At 52.0% G+C, this 21,390-nt stretch overlaps 12 protein-coding genes across 12 annotated transcripts; 5 read left to right on the top strand and 7 right to left on the bottom strand.

Moving 5' to 3' along the window:
• Positions 1–107: 107 nt before the first annotated feature.
• P153DRAFT_294375 (HET-domain-containing protein) lies at positions 108–2,490 on the top strand (the record flags this gene model as incomplete). Its single annotated transcript, XM_033663953.1, has 3 exons — positions 108–483; positions 605–1,030; positions 1,079–2,490. The coding sequence occupies 3 exons, from the start codon at positions 108–110 to the stop codon at positions 2,488–2,490; spliced, it is 2,214 nt and encodes a 737-aa protein (XP_033522504.1).
• A 563-nt stretch (positions 2,491–3,053) lies between these two features.
• Positions 3,054–3,504, top strand: P153DRAFT_48322 (uncharacterized protein). Its single transcript, XM_033673229.1, has one exon. The coding sequence runs from the start codon at positions 3,164–3,166 to the stop codon at positions 3,395–3,397; it is 234 nt and encodes a 77-aa protein (XP_033522503.1). The 5' UTR covers positions 3,054–3,163; the 3' UTR covers positions 3,398–3,504.
• Positions 3,505–4,049: 545 nt separating this feature from the next.
• On the bottom strand, positions 4,050–6,175 carry P153DRAFT_48290 (uncharacterized protein). The gene is made up of 4 exons (XM_033673228.1): positions 5,912–6,175; positions 5,729–5,830; positions 4,370–5,358; positions 4,050–4,319 (listed from the first exon to the last, which is right to left on the bottom strand). The coding sequence occupies exons 1-4, from the start codon at positions 5,927–5,929 to the stop codon at positions 4,280–4,282; spliced, it is 1,149 nt and encodes a 382-aa protein (XP_033522502.1). The 5' UTR covers positions 5,930–6,175; the 3' UTR covers positions 4,050–4,279.
• A 552-nt stretch (positions 6,176–6,727) lies between these two features.
• On the bottom strand, positions 6,728–7,472 carry P153DRAFT_367995 (fatty acid-binding protein). The gene is made up of 2 exons (XM_033668409.1): positions 7,334–7,472; positions 6,728–7,205 (listed from the first exon to the last, which is right to left on the bottom strand). Exons 1-2 carry the CDS (start codon positions 7,347–7,349, stop codon positions 6,838–6,840), a joined length of 384 nt encoding a protein of 127 aa, XP_033522501.1. The 5' UTR covers positions 7,350–7,472; the 3' UTR covers positions 6,728–6,837.
• Positions 7,473–7,634: 162 nt separating this feature from the next.
• P153DRAFT_48271 (uncharacterized protein) lies at positions 7,635–8,152 on the top strand. The gene has a single exon (XM_033673227.1). The coding sequence runs from the start codon at positions 7,797–7,799 to the stop codon at positions 8,094–8,096; it is 300 nt and encodes a 99-aa protein (XP_033522500.1). The 5' UTR covers positions 7,635–7,796; the 3' UTR covers positions 8,097–8,152.
• Positions 8,153–8,208: 56 nt separating this feature from the next.
• P153DRAFT_343271 (uncharacterized protein) lies at positions 8,209–10,331 on the bottom strand (the record flags this gene model as incomplete). The annotated part of the gene is made up of 2 exons (XM_033665999.1): positions 9,721–10,331; positions 8,209–9,614 (listed from the first exon to the last, which is right to left on the bottom strand). Exons 1-2 carry the CDS (start codon positions 9,914–9,916, stop codon positions 8,209–8,211), a joined length of 1,602 nt encoding a protein of 533 aa, XP_033522499.1. The 5' UTR covers positions 9,917–10,331.
• Positions 10,332–11,177: 846 nt separating this feature from the next.
• On the bottom strand, positions 11,178–13,244 carry P153DRAFT_376989 (uncharacterized protein; the record flags this gene model as incomplete). The annotated part of the gene is made up of 3 exons (XM_033669711.1): positions 11,178–12,326; positions 12,377–12,643; positions 13,233–13,244. The coding sequence occupies 3 exons, from the start codon at positions 13,242–13,244 to the stop codon at positions 11,178–11,180; spliced, it is 1,428 nt and encodes a 475-aa protein (XP_033522498.1).
• Positions 13,102–14,776, bottom strand: P153DRAFT_367992 (alpha/beta-hydrolase). The gene is made up of 9 exons (XM_033668408.1): positions 14,574–14,776; positions 14,511–14,518; positions 14,231–14,463; positions 14,165–14,174; positions 13,935–14,064; positions 13,652–13,886; positions 13,480–13,602; positions 13,391–13,425; positions 13,102–13,341 (listed from the first exon to the last, which is right to left on the bottom strand). The coding sequence occupies exons 1-9, from the start codon at positions 14,743–14,745 to the stop codon at positions 13,316–13,318; spliced, it is 972 nt and encodes a 323-aa protein (XP_033522497.1). The 5' UTR covers positions 14,746–14,776; the 3' UTR covers positions 13,102–13,315.
• Positions 14,777–15,301: 525 nt separating this feature from the next.
• Positions 15,302–15,861, bottom strand: P153DRAFT_293839 (H+-ATPase G subunit; the record flags this gene model as incomplete). Its single annotated transcript, XM_033663917.1, has 4 exons — positions 15,302–15,457; positions 15,516–15,616; positions 15,727–15,760; positions 15,811–15,861. The coding sequence occupies 4 exons, from the start codon at positions 15,859–15,861 to the stop codon at positions 15,302–15,304; spliced, it is 342 nt and encodes a 113-aa protein (XP_033522496.1).
• Positions 15,862–16,082: 221 nt separating this feature from the next.
• P153DRAFT_376987 (uncharacterized protein) lies at positions 16,083–16,400 on the top strand (the record flags this gene model as incomplete). The annotated part of the gene is made up of 2 exons (XM_033669710.1): positions 16,083–16,178; positions 16,236–16,400. The coding sequence occupies 2 exons, from the start codon at positions 16,083–16,085 to the stop codon at positions 16,398–16,400; spliced, it is 261 nt and encodes an 86-aa protein (XP_033522495.1).
• A 1,020-nt stretch (positions 16,401–17,420) lies between these two features.
• On the top strand, positions 17,421–18,859 carry P153DRAFT_367989 (uncharacterized protein). The gene has a single exon (XM_033668407.1). The coding sequence runs from the start codon at positions 17,821–17,823 to the stop codon at positions 18,643–18,645; it is 825 nt and encodes a 274-aa protein (XP_033522494.1). The 5' UTR covers positions 17,421–17,820; the 3' UTR covers positions 18,646–18,859.
• On the bottom strand, positions 18,696–21,163 carry P153DRAFT_358229 (uncharacterized protein; the record flags this gene model as incomplete). Its single annotated transcript, XM_033666781.1, has 2 exons — positions 18,696–18,801; positions 19,038–21,163. 2 exons carry the CDS (start codon positions 21,161–21,163, stop codon positions 18,696–18,698), a joined length of 2,232 nt encoding a protein of 743 aa, XP_033522493.1.
• Positions 21,164–21,390: the final 227 nt, after the last annotated feature.

Raw genomic sequence — 21,390 nt, 5'->3', positions numbered from 1 at the left:
GAATCAATCAATCTTTTCTTGTCTAACCTCTTGACGTCCCCGCGCCATCTACTGACTACCCCGCCTACAACCGCACGTTTGGCCACACTGCTTACACTACTGGCACAATGGTTTCTGTTTGCGCCACCTGCAAAGGACTGCAGAAGCATCTCAATACTCAAGAGTCGGAGGTGGGCTCGTTGCGTTGGGTGAGCACGTCATTGCCGAATCTCCGCGCAAGTGCAGCAAACAACCGCTGCCGGGCTTGCGCTTTGCTTCTCCAGGGCATACTACTACACCATGATCGATTCGCGAACATCAGGGAAGACAGGATACAAATAATGGCCGAGTCGTTCAACCCAAGACCAGGGCGTACATTACAGGATCATCTTTCCGTCGAAATCCGATGGAAGCAGCTGGACCACGACGAAGGTGAATGCCAAGCCGGCAACCACGAGCACACAGGAAATCCAGATCTCAAGCTAGAATTTTTCACAGATGGAGGTACGTGTCTTCTTTCCCGCTGAACGATTCCAGGCCGCGTGTTCGATGTTCAGGCGAATTGGAAGGGTCATCCATGTCTTGTCATTGGCTGGGTATGTGTGCGTCATGCTAACGAGAGTAGCTGGGCAATCGTCTTTCTCGGCGATTGGACGAGGCAGAAATGTCTCGGACAACCCACTGCAGGCTGCTGGACTACAAGCAACGCGTGATTTGATTAATAACTGCGTATCGAGTCACTCGACATGTCGGCAAAGCCACACCACATCCCTGCCGAAGCGCGTGCTTGATGTGTCGATGAAGGAGGGCTCGAAGAGCATACGTCTGCACTCGTCACACTTTAACGAAGAGGAGCAAAGGTACGAGTCAGGCAAGTATATTGCACTGAGCCATGTATGGGGTCTTGGGAGAGGTATTCCAAAGACGACCACGAAGAGTTTGCAGTCACAAACAAACACCATTCCCTGGTCAACGTTACCAAGGACATATCAAGAAGCGATTGTACTAACACGAGCGTTGGGATTTCGTTGGCTGTTCATTGATTCTTTGTGTAGGTCCACCGATTGGGATGCGTGACCCAGCTGACACCCACCTTTAGGCCTAGTGCAAGATGACGTCCCCACAAAGTTGGAGGATTCGATACGAATGGACGAGATATATGGAAATGCGTTCCTGACCATAGCGGCTACCTCGGCTACCGACAGTGGCAGTCACCCGCTCTTTCCACCAAAGACCCAGCCATTTAAGATCCAGGCTACGGATGACAAGGGCTCGCTCTTTAAGATCTACGTTCGAGAACAGCCGTCGCATTACAGTTTCAAAGCCCCTTTCGACGACGACGCGCATATGAACGATTGGGAACTACCGTTCAATACCTCCAAAGAAGCAAACCTCCATACACCACTGCTTAAGCGAGCCTGGGCATACACCGAACGTCTACTCTCACCCCGTGTCTTACACTTTACTAAGAGCGAGATGATCCTCGAATGTCGCCAAACATATCAGTGTGAATGCGGCAGGATCGAAGATGCCACATTCGATGCTCGAGCAACAGACTCCATCAAGCAAGAATTCGCAAGACTGGTCATGGAGACTAAAATTCAAACAGCAGAGTTGAACGGCAATAGTAATGGGAACGGGATCGAGAAACGAATCGATAGCATGGCCACTCAGCTCGCTACCACTTCCCTCAACAACGACTCGCAAGACGCCTGGCGTCGGCGTGAAGAGGGCATCCAACTCTGGAGTTATATCGTCACGGAATTCACTGCTCGGAATATGACATATGATTACGACCGCCTCATTGCTATAGCCAACATCGCAAAGCCGTTGTTACCCACAATACAATCAGGCTATGTAGTAGGGCAGTGGACAAGCAGTACATTAGGCCTCCTCTGGTATCCGAGCGACAGCACACGATGCAGACGACCGAAGGGATTGACAGGACAGAACGTACCAAGCTGGTCATGGGCGTCTCTCCAAGGGTCACCAGTCTTCTTCGACAATGCTTCGGCCATGGACCTCGCATGCAGAGCTTCCTTTGGATCCAAGAAAGAACGGACAGCAGTCTGGTCACCACTTTCGGGCCATATCGTCGAGTTAACAGCAGCCATGGCCACAGAGGTGACATTCGCCTCGTCTTGTGAAGATTCGCAAGACGACGACTCGCCTTCATACTCGCTCCTCAAAAACGGAATCGCCGTCGATTTCACACCAGACATCAACCCACCACGCGGCGAAGACACAATAAACGACGGAGACAAGCTTGTCTGTGTGCTGGTCAGCATGACATTTCGCTCCTCCATCATCGGACTGGTGCTCAAGCCGGTGCAAAACAACACATACCGCAGGGTCGGGCGATTCGAATGTTACGAATGTACAAAAGAAGAGGAAGAGGAAGACGACGAGATGAGTGAAGACGCCGAGGCATTGTTTGAGCATTGGTTCCCCGAGATCCAGGACATGACACAACTCGATGAGTACCCACAAAGGCGGTTTACCATTGTATAGGATATGTTCAGTTCAAGTCCTTTCTGCTATCAGCATTGTTGCTATATCGCTATGTTCTATTCAGAGGCTTTGGACTTTGACAGCCCATCGTCATCGCTTTGCATTTTCCCGCCCCGCTCGCTCAAAATACCCTTTCGCGATAGTCAGCTTAGCAGCTCTCTTACATTTAGTTTTTTAGCATAGTCTGAATTCACACGATTCACGCTCTAAACCCCTCAATCTTGAAGTAAAACCTCCCCCTCACCCATCGAACCACATGTGCCCTCACAGAACCAATCCAAACTCCCCTCATCCGAAAACATACCCCTAACTCCGGATGCCGGCCCCCCTCTTCAACCCTCCGTAGATCTTTCTCCGGTGACTCAATTCTGTCGTCATTCTCAGCCTCCCCCCATGTGCCGCCACGTGACGTGACGCGCTTCCCACTGGACCACACGGTACGCACAATTGACATACTCGGCTACCCAGCGAGTGACGGAGCGAGCCAGCAATTCCTAAACGCTAGCCGCATGGCAAGACCCCGCGGCGTGGTTCAACGCATCGATACGAGATCAAGGTCGAGCTCGTTCTCGGGACGATCTGGCGTGGCGTGGCATGGCGTGGAACGTCCGTGGAAGCTAAGGTAGGTGGGTGGATGTCCGGCGTGTTGGTAGCGAGACGGTAGTTGTTGCGTATGTGGAGTTTTGCGTGGATGGTATGGCATTTTGCGGTTTCCTGTGCGGGAGGGATTGCGATTGGTTTGTTGGTATGGGTTTTTATGATTACTGGGGGATGTCATGATGTTGGTAATGATGATGGGATTGTCACATGTTTTTATTTCGTCTCTGCGCGTTGGTGTTGGATTGAGGAATATGCAAATTTCCGTCATATCGTTGAGATAGTGGTGGATGGGATGGAGTTACTATGACGAAGTTAGGTCCAGTTACAGCGTAGGATCTAGCCAGTGCCTGAGTTGGAGAAGTCCGCTGTGGATAAGTATAATTGGAGCTAAAGTGAGGAGGTAGATATGCATAGACGGACGTTATTTCTTTCAATAACCTCGATGATGTGAGAGGTTGTATCACCTACTTGAACATGCACGAATTTGAGGTCCTATAAATCATCCAAACTTACTTGCCTGAGGTGTGGTTAAGCCCAAAATCCCACTTAAACCACAAACACCTTATGCGCGAAACATCAAAATATAGCAGCAACCAGAATAAAGATATGTCAGCAACACCTATTTTCATTCTTTATTGTTTATTGATACACATCCCTTCCAAAAGCTTCTCAATCTGCGTTGACCCTGGGAGCACCAAAACTATTAACATAAAAGCGCCCCATCTATGACGCCACCGCATAATCTGCCCTCCCGAGACTCGTCTGGGAGATGTGCTGATGGAAAGTGAAAGACGCAGTCTTATTATGAAGCTGCTCGAAAACAAAATCTCTCCTATGACGATGTATGAGAAAGACGGAGATGATTGTTCAGAGAGATATCAGATACCTCTGGTGGGGCTGATGACTAGGCCTGCATCATCATGAGGATAAGGAAAGGAACCATTAACACCTGACGCTTGTTGATGTCATGATGCTGATTCGGTAGGCATGATATTTTTTTCGTTTTAGAGTCCGACTTTGGTGTGAGGTGGACTGTTGGGATGTGAAGTCAGGTGTGATTTTGACTTGACCTCAAGACGTTATTAGAGATCTGTGTATTCAGAGTCGAAGCTCATTGTTGATATCGCATTGCGTTGTGGTAATCGTGCGCTCAGATTAAGCTAACCGACCAACAGTGATTGGGTATATTCTACCATTCAAATTCTCCACTTGCCTTGTGGAAGAGATATCTGACACAATATTAGCCGACGTACACTGGATCCACACTCATCCGACTCACTCTTTCTTGTTTGTAGTTAGGACGCCGTCCTTGAGCGTGCACTTCCACTTGTTCTTGACGCGCTGCACCTTGTCATACGTGCAGAGCATATAGTCGACCATGTCGTCATCGCTGTTGTCTCCATCAGCGAGGTCATCCTCCGGATCGTCGAGGTCCGAGTTGATTGCATCATCTGGATCTTCCTCTCCTGGCTTAAGGTCGTCATCGCCATCGAAACGTGCTGGTCCTGGAATGCTCGACGACGCCTCGACGGATTCAGCTTGTAGGAAGCGCACGGCAGCTTTCCGCTTCTTGCCTTTTGGCATCGAATCGAGCGGAATCATCAGTCCACTATCCTGGCGCATGGCCATGGCATCGACATGGGTGCGCATCAACTGGTCAGCTGCAATACGGCCTTCATCGCCTTCGGCAGCTCTCGCCGCCTTCAGTGCATTCCAATCATCTAAAGCATCAGCCGAACCATCGGTCTGTGAATTGTACATATGTGACTGTGGCGGACGTTGCGGCATATGCTGCGGCATGCGTTGATGCTGCTGTTGTTGCTGTTGCTGCTGTTGTTGCTGCTGCTGCTGTTGCGGGGCCATCATACGCTGTTGCTGTTGACCTTGTACAGGCATCTGAGGATGGTGTCCCTGTTGGGGCATGTTGGGGTAATTGTTTTGCTGAGCATAACCTCCTTGCTGGACGCGCTGCTGGACTAGAGCAGCCGCTCGCTGCTGCGCCAACCCCACGTTTTGGTCATACCCCCCTGTGTAACCACCATTTGCTTGCGCTTGAGGATAGTTGGCGATAGGAGGTTGCTGGTACCCCCCTTCGGACTTGACAGGCATGTTGGGAAAGTTGAGGTGTTCTTGACCTGCCGACATAGGGGGCATGTCATTATCATGCTTCACGTTCGATGGGACTGTAGGCGGTTGTCGCACAGGCTCAGGCTGCGGGTCCCACGGAAAGGCAGCGACCTTGAGAGCCGACAGCTTGTCTTGCCATCCCTGAAAGCCTGTTAGCACATGCCACGCTGCGGTCCATCATAAAGGAAGATGATAATGGTGAAGTGATTGAAGGCAGCCGTCACATGACAGACTATGCCGCGTTGGGAAGTGATGCGATGGGCTTGGCGGGGCTGCCGGGGGTATAAGAGTGACCCAAATACAGAGGCGCCCCCAACCGACTTGCGCGATCGACCGAGCGACTCAGCCCCACTCCCGGCAGCCCCGTCCTCCTCCAGGCAGCAGCCTCGCGCTCTCACCAGAATGCAGCAAAGACGATGAGATGTAATATTCAACGACAAACGTAATAGAAAATAGTGCATCGACAAAAGGGAAAGAGCGATAGCCGGATAGTAACCGACCTGCCACGTACCTGCTTCATCTCATCGAGCGTCGACTGGTCCACGCCAAACTCCTCAAAGTCATTCTGCGAGGCCTGGATCACCTTCTCGATGATCTGCTGATAGACGCTCCCCTAGTTTGCAGTCAGCGCATGCACAGGTACCCTCACGCCGACGTCGCCTTTGCATGCGCGCCTGGAGCAAGGACTACTAACCACGACCTGGTTCGACATGGCGACTCCCTAGCGATCAACTATCTATTGTAGGCTTGCGCAGGGACGATGCAGACGTGTGCGGCAGTTGCTTGCGTGCAGACGGGCGACTGTAGGGGCACGGCCAGGCAGGCAACACCAGCGCTTGAGGCTGCGAATAGGGCGTGCGCACGCTTGGAGACGCCTTTACGCTCGACTATATGGACTACAGAGACGTCTTTTGGGAGCGGCGGGCCTTGTGCGACGGTTGCGGGTGCCCTCAACTTGGTGGTCGTGGGGTGTATGGGGCGTGGTCGGCCGGCTCTACGAGAAGTTGATCCCCGGCGGCTCGGTAGCTTTGTTATTAGCTCCTTGGCATTCCGCTGTTGATTCACCTGCTTCACAAACAACCTTCCCATGGCAAGAACGATACACCCTTAAGCTCAAACTACCCACTGAGTATACTGCCTGGTATCTTCATACCTCGTTTGCCTATGCGCTTTGTATGTTGACTGGTCGTTGTAAATTCTCAAGATGCCGGTGTACAGTCAGCCGCTGCCAGATTGTCATGCAGCCCAATGCACACTCCTGAGCGTGAATACACGTGACGGTGTAGTTGAACTTACTGTTGTTAGAAACAAGTATACCGATATATATCATGAAATCAATCACGCCTATTTGCTTTCGCTCTCAAGCCCCACCTCAGTCAACCATCATCAAACATGCCCCCCCCCCAGTGAACATCTATATCATTCGACCAAACATTTACCACGATCACGCTGCACCAAAGACGCGAATATGGCTGAGAGTAAGACATCACAGTGCAAAGCACGGGATATAGGGGCAGTGATTTAAAGATCATGATACGAAGATGTAAATCAACACAACAACAGAACAGTAATACAACCATCCTCCATCCACCCTATTCACCCACAACCCCACAAATCAACCTACAACTTCGCCCCACCCTGCACCTTCTTAAAAATCGGCTCCATCTTCGTCGCCTTCATAACATCGCCCTTAACCTTAAGCTTCCCACTCATAAACAGCCGCTGCGCATTCGCCTTACCAGCAACCAAACCCGCAAAGTCCTTGTCCGCGAGGATGAGCGTAACGGCGGGCTTCTTGCCCTCGGGTGCTAGTCCGCGCCCCACGGTCCCGCTCTCCTTCAGGTCAATGTGCCATGACTCCTCGGCGCCGGCGTTTTTCAAAGTGAAGCCGAAGATTGCGCCGCCTTTTTTTATCGCGTCGGAGCGCTCGGCTGGCGAGGAGAGCGCGGAGGAGATGGCGTCGAAGGCGGCGGAGGAGGGGAAGGCGTCTGGGAGGGGAGGTTAGTGTGGGTGAGGGGAGGGGGGTGGTGGGTGTGTTCGTGATGGACGCGTCTGTGAGGCTTGCGGAAGGGTGACACCGCTGGATGCGTAGGTAGTGATACGAATTTGAACATACCAGACTTGAGAGACATCGTGGCTATATATACTTGCGTTTCGACTTTAGAGATGTAGGATCCAAGCTATGTTCGAGATTCTTCGGAGACGTAGTCGGTATATGGATGTGAATACAAGAGACGTGTGGAGAGTGTGTGGATGCGCAGCCTGGAGATCCGGGGTATGTATATATCAGCGACGATCATGATGTCGCGGACGTGAATGCATGTGAGCCCGCGCTCGCGCTAGTAGATATACCTCGGCACCCTTAACGCACAGGCATGGGCACGTGCGTGCACCAACGACAGTTCGTGACCTTGACTCCGACGTGTCACAATAAAGAGGTGCGATTAATTAATCACGAGCCGAGGGGCGTATTACCGGAATCAAGAGTGGAAGGTCAGTATGCACGAAGATACTATACGCATGTGGAAGTGCTTGCGAAGGTCAGAACAGTAGGAAAATATCATTCAAGGATCGTAAGTATGCTACTCGTGGCATCGTGTATCTACAAGACGTGCTTTTCAGGGCATCAGACATCAGGCGTGAGTTTCGTGGGTATAAGTCATGAAGAAGACAGAGTCATGATGACGACAAAGGAGAGACAGAGAGAGAAAAGAGAGAGAGAAACAAAAGAAAGAACAAAGGAAAAGAACGAGTGTGAGAGTGAGAGAGACCGAGAGAGAAACCCCCCAACCAGCCTAAGAGGGCAATGGTACTTACGCCAAACAGCCCATTTTGAGAGAGACAGAAAAGTCCGGCCACAAATGCAAACCCAACCGTAAAAAGAACGCCTTACCCTGGGTATCATCCGTGGTCAGCGCTCCAATCCAAGACACAGTACGAAAAAAACTCCGCCGAAATCCTTACAACGTCGACAACCACCATCGCCTTACTTTACTTCCACGTCGACAGCCGCAGGAAGCGCTTCATGTGTTCGCCACCGCCCCAGAAACTGTCCTTGACAGCGGCACTCTTCCTCGACGCTCGGTTGGGCCTGCTAAGCCATCTCGATAGAGTATGAGTACCCCTCTCTGGCTTGCCACTCGCCTCCTCAATGGCAAGATTGACTTCTTCCATCAGCGGGCCCATGATGCGCGGATCTCCATTCACAGGGCTGAGCATGATGGGCACGTCCATGACCTCTTCTTGATGTCTCTTCCAGCGATCGCTGCCGGCGATCAGCGTCAACGGCTCGAGCGCATCGTCCCAGTTGCCCTGTCTGAGCTTGACGTCTTCAAAGTTGAACTCTTGGAGCGTGCGCCGATGCCTGTGGATAAAGTCTGAGATCTGCGTCGAGTCCATGACAGCGTTCTCAAGCTCCATATATCGGAGGCGGGAGAACTTGAGGGGCCGCGGTCCTTTGACTTCACTGCGCATCGACGGGTGCATCGACTCTTCTGCGACAGGGAGCATGCAAGGTTCCTGGTCGAGGGAGAGCGGGGATGGGCCGCGCTCGCCTTTCCAGCGGAAGAAGAGGCGTGTGAGGCTGCGCGATAGAGTACGCAGGTAGGTGTGCAGGGTGCGCAGGTGTTCTAGTGATTGGGCACGAGTGTGCATTGAAGAGGAAGAGAAGGGGATAGATTCCATGCAGATTGACAAACGGCGGATTTGGCCCCAGCGCTTGGCGGATGACGGAGTGCTGCCGAAACCGCGCATGGGGTGGAGATAGAGAAGACCACCAGGATGAATGGGATGAAGCGAGAGGCATGACAAGCTGTACAGCGGCGCGCGCTCGACAGCAATGCGCAGGGAGATCAGCGCATAGTCCACCACACTCCGGCGGTGGCGAGACGTGTTGTTGAAGCCCGGGCAGGATACTTTGAGATGTGTAAGGTTGACGAGTTCAGAGAAGATAGCGACAAAAGCCGGGACATTAGTCGCAGCATGGAAAAGAGGAGGGTACTGCTTGATAAGAAGGTCCTGCATTTCCCAGGTGCCATACTTGGGCGTCTTGTCTTTAGCCGGGCCATGTTGCGGACTCACAACCTGCGGCTCATACAGGAACTGCTGCTCATCGCCCGTCACCGGGTCAATGATGGGAGGCAAAAACGTGTCCGGACCATGGGGCAGATGGAAGGTAAACGTCTTGACATGGCGCCCTATCCTCGACAGCGCTTCCATGCGCGCCAGCTTAGAGAAGCTCGACGACTTGAACGTCACGGTAACAGACTCAAACAAGGCCGGCGCAGCGCGCGCAGAAAAATCATGGCAGACCAGACGAAGGTTCGCAAGATCCTCTGTCTCCGTGTGCGCAAGCAAGTTCTCGCGACACGTATCATTCAGCCAAAAGCGCAAGAAGACTGAGCTCGTCGACAGGACGAGGTTGCAGATTGAGTTGTTGGACCGCACCGCTATCTGATATCAATATGGGTTTCCCGTCACATGGCGCACACAAACTTGTCTTACATTTTCCATCAACGGTAGTCGCAGGCGTCAGCGGAATCTCACCAAACAGCAGCCTGGAGCTTGCGCGCGATACTGTCGTTGCCTGACTGGCATGACTGGTATGCGTAACATGAGTGGCATGACTGTGATGGCTCTCGCCCGATTGCGATCGCTTGAGCAGCGGATGAGGCTCAGGAGGGGGTGGTTGCATATACATTCTGATTCGTTGGTTGTTGCATATATGTAATTGGTAAAGAGCACGTTGTAAAAGTTTGGTCTTTGAGCAAAAGAAATTCGTCAAAGAGCATAAGAATTCGTGGAGAGTTTGTGAGTAGGTTTTCCAATCGCAAAAGATGCCTTTGAGCAAAACCTCAGGTCTCTGCGGGTAGTATCCATTCTAGACGGCCCTGCCATCCCATCCCGCGGGCGGGGGGCAGGGTCTACACGTGAGACGCAAGTGTGAGTCAAACATCGAGGCCCCGTCACCAGTCGCTCCGCTACGTCGGTCGAACTCAGCTCAAAGCGGCCAGAGTATGGGAGGAAAAACACGACCATGTCGCGGTGGGAAGGCATGTCTTTATGGTGTTCGACGTGTTCGACGTGACGATTCGATAGGCTTTGAAACGTTTCAAGGGCTGCAGCCAATGGGATGCAAAGAAGCTTAGGAAAATGTATGTGCGTGTTGCAGTAGCACTGTGAATCACTGCATTAGCGGTGGCTGGGCATGGACAACTGGCGGTCAATGGTCGGGAGGCGCTTGTAGACGCGTCGCGGTAGCCATGGAGAGTCGCGATTCGACGAGATGACAACAATAACATGCGTGTTCCTGCGTTGGTGCTGTTGTAGACGCGTCTGTTCGGCATGCCAGGAACGCGTGAAACAAAGTTACCGATAGCTATCCGTGTCGAGTGGCTTGACGGATGCATGTCAACTCCAGATTCACATTCCCTTGATCTCTGACCGTTGGAGCGACGATAGCAAACACAACACAAAAACTTCCAAATCACAACAACAGACGCGTTCACGCGATCTCACAACATGTCTGACTGGCGATATCGCCACTCTCGCCCAGCACACCACGACCGCAAAAATGCCGCACTTGCATACCCACGACTCGCCACTTCGACGTGCCTCCATCGGCAAAACTCTCCGACCTTTCTCGGCCGCCTATGCAAATGCACGACGTAGAAACTGTAGAACGATCACAAAGACAAACTTGATTGGATTAAACACGCCGCATGTTTGAAACACGAAAGCCGTTGTGTTTCCAGACTCGAAATCCTCCCGCACGTTTCCGTAACGCTATTAAATTGTAAGATGATTGGCTAGAAAGGAACCGCTTCCGTCGCACCGCTGTCCGTCTCCGTATCGTGGTCAAACGTTGTCCATTTTTGGAGCTGCCAGCCTCGCCCATGTTGGCCACTAGCCAACACATGTCTGCCATCTATCTACTGTGTGCTGTTCTCCCGACCTCCCCGTTACCTCCTCTTCTCGTCCGAGAACCTGGGCGCGCCCTCGGGCACAGGCGGAGGCTGATAGTTCCCTCTATACCCATTGATTGGAGGCAGATCCGTTCCAACCGCCTCCTCATAGCTCGGCGGCGCATCATCTGGCGCATCAGGAAACCCGTTCCCGCCGTTTGAAGGCCCTGCATATGCAGGTGTTGTAGGTGTATGAGGTGGCTGTCCGTGTGGTGGAGCAACGCCCAGAGTCTCATGCTGCGCCTTGCTATCGCCTGTATACACCGCGTCCAGCAGTGCTTTCGGCGGTGCGATGCCCGAGTATACCTTGACTGGCAGGCGGAGTGGCAGGACGACGAGTTGATCTTCGCCGTGCTTGTAGCTCCCGTAGCCAACTCCAACGCGGATTTCAAGTTCGTAGAAGCGGGAAAGGTTGCATGTTGTAAATGTCGGTGGCACGGTGTTTGGAACGGGCTTGCCTGACCAGTACTCTTGGTTTATGGGAATCTCCGTGTCAATGGGGTCTGTGGGTGAGCCGATGGGGATAGCCATGTTGCTCATCGAGGCGAGAAGCCAGCTGTTCGACTCTGTGCGGACAACCTCGTGGGCGCGTACTTTGGTATAGCCTATGAGTTCGATCTGGAGCATTTGTAGGTAGATGTTCTTTGTGCGTTCGCTCACATTTCTGATCAACAGCCGCAGTGGGATATCTTGATTACTAGTAAGGATCGCAGGATTCGGTAGTCGGGCATCGATGGTAACGCGTGGAGGTACTCCAGTCGTTGGTGATGTCGGAGGACTCGTATGCGAGCTCGTCCTGGTGAAGATACTCGCCCTTTTAGCTGCTGTACTCGGCGCATTCTCCAAGAACTGATGTTGTCTCCGCGCATATGCCTCCCCATCTGTGTTCCCTGGTCGCGGTGGCTCGATTGGAAGGAAGGTAAAGTTCGCAAGCGCCCTTGGGTTCTCCTTGAAAAACTGCGGCCGGTTGACCGTAACCTTGACATAATATCGAACCTCAGCCTCGCCAGGGAAGCCACTTAGAGACGGTGGGAGCGTCCCCTTAACATGTTGTGTGGGCGCTTTGGCAAACTCGGGCATCGCATTTGAGAAGGAAACGTTTGTAATAGGATTTGTAGCCTGTGGACACGAGGCGTTGATAGGAATCTGTCACCACCATCAGCCTCGTACACTCTCTACCAATATTCCTGACTCACCCTGAACTGAAACGGATACTCGTACGACCCCGCGTTGATCAAGAAGCTGGCCTTGGGGTTCGCGAGCAAGTCCTCCTGGCGCATATTCGCAGGCCACACTACCTGTGTCTTGTACAGGACTTTGTGGACTTCTAGAACTGGTCTTTGCCTGCTGTCTCTTCTGTCCGGCCGCAATTCTGTCATCAACCGTGTTCTCGATTCGCCTTCGAGCTTCACTATGATGCTGCTGACATTTGTAGGATTAGGCACCCGCAGAGACACTCTCCCCTGTATGACATCGAGGTTTGTGTAGTGCTCATGCGGATGGTCGAGAGCTATTGTGACAAGCATCGCGATCGAATGTGTGGGTTTGGCGAAGACGTTGGGCTGTTCTTATGCAGGAGATATGGTGGATTTTGTGGATGTGTGGTCGCGGGTTTTGTGTAGGGCATAGGACATGACCAGATGTTTATACGAAGTCGTCGAGTCGGTGACTTTTCGTCGGCCTTAGTGAACCGTAATCTAAGTCCCTCAATATCACGGCACAGCCCGAGAAACGCGTGTCGGCAGCGTTTGTGTGCGCCGTTGGTACAACATGTGTCGGAAATGTCAGCGGGGCAGACCAACAACTTCAAGGCTCCCGGCCCCGCAGACGTCATACGATCACCACATGGAACATATCTCAAACTACTTGCATCTCATTTAGTATTCATTGCTCTACACAACAACTGAAAAAATCAAGTATACGAGTATATTTCGGAGTCTTTTCAGCTACGAGCTCTGCACAGCCACATATTCGGCCGCTTTGCCGGGCAAAACCGTCCGCTTTCCTCCTTTGAGCACTGTTCCTCCGACAAGGCTCAGTATCTCCTCATGCCTTACATGCCATCGTACGGCTTTTGCTCGAGACTATTTATAGACACACTGCCTGTCTGTTGATTGCAGGACGGGCATACCAGGCTACAAATTCTCTTTGGCGAGCATGTCTACGTCCATGTCAGCTCCATACAGCAAGAAGGCTATGGTGGTACATACCGCATATGTCAAGGTAGAGTGCAATGGCGTTGAAACTATGTTAGTGTTAGCCATGAACCGACCGTAGCAGAGCACGCAGAGCTGCGTACTTTCTCTTGCTCCCTGTGAGCTCCCAGAAGTACCACTTCAGGCGGTTCGTCCAGTTGATCAAATCGAGATGGCTAACACCGATCAAAGTGCCCTTGTAGTCGCCCCATTGGCTTGATTCCACACTGCAAACACTCAGTACGACCTCAATCGTCTCTCCTGAGGTGTACTTACCTGACCAAACCATCGTTGTGGCCTTCAACTTTTTTGATGATCGCATGCGAAGGTGCAAACACGGACCACCGAGCAGGTTCAAGGGACGCGCCATAGGAGTAGTACTTGACATCGTCGATATCCGGGGTCTTCGCATTGAAGTTTTCTTTCATGTACCCTTGGGTGAGCTGGGAGAAGGCGCCTGTTTCGAAACCAAAGTACTCTATGACTGTGTATATTCTCTTGATATGGCGCGCTGTAGCGAAGTTAGTCGAGGACTGGGTGTGTCATCAAGAGGTCGTACGGCCAATTGTTTCGAACATGTAGTCCGCAAATGCTGAGCCACGGTGTGGTGTCGCGATCGTGGTAAGAGAGAGTACTTGAAAGTCTGTCGGACGAAGTTGACTGATCATGTAACGCGAGTCGAGACCGCTGTCGAGGTTCAGTATACTCGTTTCCAAAACGAGAAATGTAGTTTACCCCTGTCCTCAAATCAGCGGTTGTACTTTGCATTACTACTCATGTGCATCATACCATGCTGTGTCTGCTGATGGTTAGCTACAACGTCGACCCAGAACACAACATCAAGTCCAAACGTACGCGACGATATTGACCTTCTTTCCCTTCGCTTTCTTGGCTATACTCTCCGCCAACTTTGCTGCCCGGGCTTCAATGCTCCCACTCGGTGGTACAGTAGCAACAATGACTTCGATGCCGTTTGCTGCCAGAGCATCCGTTATGCCGCGCCAGTATTTCAAGCCCGGTATGAAGTGACCAACGAGGCGAAGCTCATCGAAGCCTAGTAGGCCGTGGGCGAGGACCAGGGTATGTTTCTGTGCGAGTGTCAGAAAACGCATATCAAGGTGTGATCTCGACGTACTGGAGTATCTGCAGCAAGTCAGAAAAACGCACATTACAACAGTCTACATGTGAAAATCGTTACCATATTTCTCGCGCAGCGCAGCATAGTCGTCTGTAATCTCACGGCCAGCATTTTCAATGCGCGGGTCTTCTTTGCGCCATTGCGTGCTGCTGAATTGACGGTACACTTGTGATTGCCGAAGCACACATAGTGCCGGAGAGCGAACAGTCGCTCGAGCACAAATTCGTATCATCGGGTGCAGTGCAGTGCATTATAGATTGTAGCTATGGAGTTGTGTTTTGAGCGGCGAGCACCAAAGTTACGTGACGTAACGCTCCGCGCGATGAGCATGGACAAGGGTCCGTGACCAATGCAAGTCAGGGATGAACATGTGGATCGCATTTTGAGTTAAACAAGACCTCACATCGCGGACGTTGATGTGAGTCTGAAAACGGGACAAGACTATTAAATGTTGTTGAAACGATGATGTTCGATACTCTTTCTGCGGAGGTTCAGGATTTCGATTGCAATACCGTCAACACAAGTATAGAGCTGCGGGAAGGTTTCTAGTTTCACTGAGGATATACGACTGTACATGGGAAGCGGGTGCAAAACGGAGGTAGCACATCACTCAAGGACAATTGATAATCAAGAGTTTGTGTCATTCTCGAACAGATGTTGAAGATATACAGGATGCTCCCCTCGACGTACCATGCTCTGCAGCGCAGTGTCGATCTCAAGAGCCACTTGCCCTAGCCGCTCTGCTTGTACTACTCCACGCGTGGAGCGTATCGGGATGGTGGTCGACTTTATTTCGGGGGCTCTGGCTTTGCGTTCGTTACAGCCGCGATAAGTTGGTCTACGACCGTGCTGCCCGACTTGTTGCCCAGCTCCTCAATCTCCTTCACCTTGACATCCGTGTCCTTCTTCGCATCCTCTTCCGCCTTCTCGTTGCCAGAGCTGTGCTGTATAGCTATTAGCCTCCATCGTTCACCCATGTATCCGCGATAGTCGGTGACGCACCTCCTTCTCGAATTTCTGGTACTCGTCCTCCTTCTCCTTCTTGTAGTCCTCAATCTCCTTTTGCGCCTCGTTTCGGGCGTCCTTCACTCGCTTCGTGCGGTCTTGGTAGGTTAGACATGCATCGATGAAGGTATTCGGTGGGGCTAGGTACATTCTCTTGCTGGAAGCATGTTAGCAGGCGCCTTGTTAGAGAGTGAGAAGCCTGACATACCTTGCTGAACAATCTTTTGAGCTTCACGCTCGGCCTGGACACTGTGTGAGCTAGGCAGAGGTCAGAGTGGGTTGCATGGCTTACGTCAAGCAGCGTCTGAATCCCCGCGGAGTTTTGAGCGGACTGCGATCGCATTAGTACATCGAATCATATACAGGGCCAGGATCTTCTCACCATCTTGAAGGTTGGAGGTTTGCGTGGAGATGTCTGTTATCGCAATGTTGGAAGAGCGATGATGCAGCCGCTCAGACTTGGCGACAAAAGGTGGCCCAAGCTCCTTCTGTCAAAATGTCGCTGGCTTCCGCCACAGCATTCCGCGACACAGACACAGTCCCAATTCACACACAGTAGCTGCCATGTCTCGAGCATCCCAGGTCACGCTCGCAACTACATGCGCGACCGCTATTGGTGTCGTTTTATTCGTGCATTACGCGCAAAAAGCAGACAAAGCCGTTAGCTAATCCTTGCGCTTGCTCAATGGCTCTTCCCTTTCTAATGTATGCCCACAGGCTATGCACGCTGGTGTGATTCGAGACTACGAGCAGCAGAAAGTGAAGCGTGAACGACTCGCCGACTTTGAGATGCAGCGAGCGCTGGAGGAAGAGTACAGGAAGGTTCAGACGGTCTCGGATGGAGGTGGACCAGCTGCACAGCAAGGAGGATCAGGACGATAGACCGACGACTCAATTGGAGGCCGAAGCTGCAACTGGCCAAGGACAGAAACATCACGTTGATCGAGCAATGTCACGTATAGCCGATGATCTTAGGCCACCCACTGCGCCTTGCAGGATGCATCGACGTTGGCACGACCTAGTATGCCCTGTCCGTATGGACAGTGTCAGTCAGATACAGTCTTGCGCATGAGCGTTGGGCGCGAATGTGGCTGGCAGTCATCGCGCTGTCACTCAGGAAACGCTTGGGGCAAGGCCCATTGTCGACATGTCAGCACCTACCATGGAAACCTGTCGTGTCCCGATAAGTTGCTCGACAACGTAGTGGAGATGTGGTGGCAGAGGAATGAAGACGAGCGATGGTCGTAGTGCCAGCATAGCAATGCAACTATCCTATATCGCATTGATCATTCGCATCCTCTAGCATAACAGTCTTCAAGCTTGCACACGCATGTCTCAGGTCAGCGTTGAATACGAAGACCGACGCCAACTCTATATCTAAATGGCGTTGAAGGGATTCGCGAGCCGTTGGCGCTCTGCAAGGCGTACACGAACAGACCATACGTGACAGAGAGGCAGCCCTACGACGTATCAAGATGCACAAGGGATTTCAAACGGAGATAACCTCACATTCTTTGTCCGTTCTGCGACATAACCGAAACATGCTCAGCAAGCTTCATTCGCAAACGGATCACGAACCAGGCACGTCGCAGGTCTTTAACCGACAATGTACAGCCACAACCACGGCCCTCGCCGAACGAGCAACACCTCGGCCGATAATCTCAACTTCATCGAAGATGATCGACTAGTCGGACCAACACAGAAGGTGGTTTGTCAGGCCAAGTAATTGGCCACACACGATTCTGGAAAGCTTTCTCTGTTTTGCTTGGCAGATCGACAAAATGAAGTCATCTCTCACCTTACACAGTTGGCAATGAGCGCCTTTCACGTCACGAGTAGCTTCGACTTCTGGGTCGCGGGGTAGAATTAAGAATATTTCCCGACTTTTGAGGCTGTGTGAGCCATATGATATGCTCAATCTACGTGAATTATGGGTGCGATTTCTTAGGTTTGCTTTGTAATTGGGCTCTTTGTGAAGGCGCAGATATGCACTAAGATCTTCGACCTTCTATGATTGTGGCTTTGTCGGTTAAGCTTACCGTAATTTGCCCCTGTCACTACCTTTCTATCCATGACGCAGGGTGGCCTTAGAACTTCACAAGTTAATAAAGACCGCCTCGTCCACCCTTGTAGTAGACTTCATACCAAACCAACACCTACAAAGAATCAGCAATCCTAGCCAAGCATTTGAAGCTTGCTAATACAAACCTTGCCATATAAACTTACTGGTCCATTAACTTCTACTACCACTACAACACTCGACTGATCCACCACCCTTCTACGTCAACTCTACATCCTCACCATGAAGGTGTCACAACTCCTCACATACGTCGCCATCGCGACACAAACCATCACCGCCGCATCCATACCCAACACAAACGCGCTCAGTGTCCTCTCAGAACGCGCCGACAACACACCGCTTTCCTCCGCCATCCTCTCCCCAGAACACGCCCTCACAAAACGAAAGGGCGGCGGCGGCCGAGCAGGCGGTAGTTCCTCAGGCGGCACTTCCTCAGGCGGCAGCACTAGTTCCTCCGGCAGCGGACGCACAAGCGGCACTTCTTCCAGCGGCGGCTCAACAAGCGCAGGCTCGGGCGCAGCGCGCTCCTACGGCGGCGGCGGCTACTATGGCGGCGGCGCGGCGGTGCCCTACAGCGCGGGATCTCGCACACCCAAGGGCCTCCTCGCCGGCGCGCTAATCGCGCCCGTCGTGCTTCTCGCCATCATGCCCGGCCTCTGGCTATACAACACCTACCCGTACTACTACAACAACCCGTACCGCTTCAACAACCAGACACAGACCAACGCCAACAACCCCAATGGCACAAACACCACGCTGCCCGTTATGTGCTTGTGCCAGGAGTACAGCGTCTGTGGGTGCGACGAGAATGACGATCAGCAGTATATTAATTCTCTGGTGGGCAATGGGAGTTATGCTGCGTTGAATAAGCAGGTTGTTACGGTGTCGGATGTTAATGGCACGCAGACGCTTGTGCTTAATGGTACGCTGGCTAATGGTACTACGGCGCCGGGTGGATCGGATAGCGCTGGTGTGTCGCTTTCTGCGGGCAAGTACTCTGGGTACTGGGTTATGGGGCTTGTCGTGCTCTACACTGTTCTTGCCTAAGATGTTTTATTCGGAGGCAGGTTGGGGTGGGACGCATCACTTTCATGAGTTTATTGTTCGACAGTGTCATGAACACTGCGACATACTAGGCGTTCACGGGGCAATGGGCGGCTGGGCGCACTATTGGATATACCCCGATTGTTCTTTTCTTTTTTCCTTTGCGATGGTACAACCATAGATAGCGATACCAATCAATACGTTGACTAAATCTGACATGATCTTCTCTGTTGTCGTGATATCATGCATGTCTCCCACCCCACTTCATCTCTCACATAATGTACCCAAGACTGCTCAGTCACTACTCTCCCCCCAGCATATCCGCGACCCTCCTCTTCCTCCCCCTCCTCCCCCGCCCTTCAACACTCGAAATCCCCGCAAGCGGAAAAACATACGTCCCCATCTCCCCACCCTTAAAGTCAAACACGCCATTCACCCACCCATAACTCCTCAGCACATTATCCCGCCCATCCACCTCACCCCCCGAAAAAGGCCCCACATCAATACTCGCCAACCGCTGCATACCATGGTCCCGCCACCCATTATCCCAGCTAGTAAACACGTACGACGGCCCCGCGCCATCACCACTGCTCTGTCCTCCGACCCACCCATCCGCGCGCAGGGGCTCAATGACAATCGCAGACGGGGGCGCGCAGTCAGGCTCCCCGACTAAGCGTGCGAAGCACAGATCGCGGCCGACGAGCAGGGCGCGAACGATGCCGAGCATCATGTCCAGGACGTAGGACGTGGCGGGCTTTTCCGACCGGCGCAGTGTGCGATCGAGATCGAGGTTGTGGTTTAGGAAGTCTGATAGCGGGCTGTTTGGGCCGAAGTACTCGTCTAGGTTCTTGATGAGGACGAGGATTACCACATCGGCGAGGGGGGCGAGGGTCCTTCCCGGATGGGGCTTTAAATTTGGGTGTTTGGCGAAGGGTTCGAGGAGTTTGCGGTCGGTGTCGGTTACTTTTAGGGGGTTTGGTGTGTTGGGATTATCGTATGCGACGAGTTTGTACAGGAAGCCTTTTACTTCGATACCGCGGTGTGTGATTTTGGGCGAGTTGAAGCGGCAGTGATCGATGTACGTTTGGCTCATTCTGGGTATCGGGGCGTTGAATTTGTACTGCACTTTCTTGAGGTAGTCTTGTAGTGTGTATTTCATGATGTCGTTTTCGTTGAGGGGGATGTCGGTTCTTAGGATCTCGCCGTTGAGTACGATCAGGGCTAGGAGGATGGCTGATAGACTGTAGTCGCGCTTTACGAGGGGGGAGTTTGGGGTGACGTCGAGGCGTGTTGAAAATTTCGCGGCGTTGGCCATGATGGATATTCTATCCTCCATATTCTGTAGAGAGCGGTTATGTATATCGGCGAATATACTGAATGTACTGCTTGGATAGATGGACTCGTTATAGCAGTTCATCGTTTGCGTTTGGATTGTCTTGCAACCGTATGTATTACCTTCTGCCCACGAACGCATTTTGTGCGTGATTGTAGGGTCCAGCTCCGTCTTGTGTGACTCCTTGTTCGATATGTTGTATTGCTTCAACCTCGACAGCATCTCGTTGTTGGGCCACTGGGACTCATTCTCACCATTCGCCAAGCAGAACATGGTGACGGATTGCCGAAGATCAGAAAGTTTGATCCGAAGATTACCTGGGAGCGTTCCAAATTCATACGATAGACCTTCCGTCTCAACATGACTCGAGTGAGGAATGAAGATAACCATTCTGTCCGAGGCCAAGTGATCCTCTTGGAAGATCCAACCGCGCGACCATCGCGGATCGTTCAGTATTTGAAGAATAAGCATTTGGGTTTCCATGATCCTCGTGCCGAGGCCGTGCTTGTATTGTGGTGCTTCATTGTCTTTTGGATTTTCAAAGATGGATCTGGACAAGAGCTCGTTGAGTATGACGACATCTTTGTGATGCATGAGTGGAATGGTGAGTAGCCCCAGCGACCAGGTACTCCCCCCATAAACCTCATCCATGATCTGAATTCCTAGCCTGCGATCATTATCATCTTCCTGGTAGATGCATTCCTTGTCGATCCAGAGTTTGTCAATCTCGTGAAACTGAGCAAACATAATCACTCGTTCTAGATAATGATCGGGAAACTCGCTCTTGCGTGCGGGTTGGCCCGATCGCTGGATCCGGTAATCGAAGCTCTCTCTAACATCGTAACCCCATGGCGGTGACTGTTCGCCGCTTTTGATCCACTTCCAGGATACAGCAACATATTGTGTTTCACCGTCATCTTCTCCCTGTTCCCTGAGGGGAAGAACAAGCAACGGTTTCTCTCTGTCACAGGTCGACTTGGTGTTTTTACTGTACTTGACGAGTAGTCCATCATCGCTTTGCGTCAAATCTGGGACGCTAGAGATATCTATGAATCGCAAACGTTGCACCCACCGCTCCGAGTCATCGCGATTAACCTTGTGTCTTTGAATATCGATCAGCTGATCCAGGAGGGCAGAAATGCTTTCTTTGAAGATTACTCCAAAGGTTTCGTCGAGATCGTACTTCATCACTGGTGGCGGGCAAAGGCGGTGAATATAGGCGTTGTGGTGATGGCACGGAAGGAACGCGTTGGATTGGCGCGTTTACGCGTCTACGCGTTCACACGTGCACAACTTCCATTTTCAACAAGTGGACCACATCACGTCTGCTTCTCTACACATCGTCGTTCAGGTCAATGGATGCTGAGAATAGGATGGCACTCGACTCGACATGGGATTTTCCCATTTTCAGATAG

The sequence above is a fragment of the Dothidotthia symphoricarpi genome (assembly GCF_010015815.1).
Source record: "Dothidotthia symphoricarpi CBS 119687 unplaced genomic scaffold P153scaffold_13, whole genome shotgun sequence".
Lineage (NCBI taxonomy): Eukaryota > Fungi > Ascomycota > Dothideomycetes > Pleosporales > Dothidotthiaceae > Dothidotthia > Dothidotthia symphoricarpi.
The sequence above is the reverse complement of the archived record's forward strand: the minus strand, read 5'-3'. Positions and strand labels throughout refer to the sequence as shown.

Bases quoted from the DNA above. Each gene is read 5' to 3' on its own strand.
- P153DRAFT_48322 (XM_033673229.1), top strand. From the start codon at position 3,164: ATGTGGAGTTTTGCGTGGATGGTATGGCATTTTGCGGTTTCCTGTGCG.
- P153DRAFT_48290 (XM_033673228.1), bottom strand. The intron at 5,359-5,728 runs GTACGTGGCAGG...ACAGGCTTTCAG, and splicing joins CGCTCGATGAGATGAAGCAG to GGATGGCAAGACAAGCTGTC. The intron at 4,320-4,369 runs GTGAGTCGGATG...ATATTGTGTCAG, and splicing joins CTAACTACAAACAAGAAAGA to ATATCTCTTCCACAAGGCAA.
- P153DRAFT_48271 (XM_033673227.1), top strand. From the start codon at position 7,797: ATGCTACTCGTGGCATCGTGTATCTACAAGACGTGCTTTTCAGGGCAT.
- P153DRAFT_367992 (XM_033668408.1), bottom strand. From the start codon at position 14,745: ATGATACGAATTTGTGCTCGAGCGACTGTTCGCTCTCCGGCACTATGT. The intron at 13,887-13,934 runs GTACGACCTCTT...ACTTCGCTACAG, and splicing joins CATGTTCGAAACAATTGGCC to CGCGCCATATCAAGAGAATA. The intron at 13,426-13,479 runs GTACGCAGCTCT...ACACTAACATAG, and splicing joins CTCACAGGGAGCAAGAGAAA to TTTCAACGCCATTGCACTCT.
- P153DRAFT_367989 (XM_033668407.1), top strand. From the start codon at position 17,821: ATGAAGGTGTCACAACTCCTCACATACGTCGCCATCGCGACACAAACC.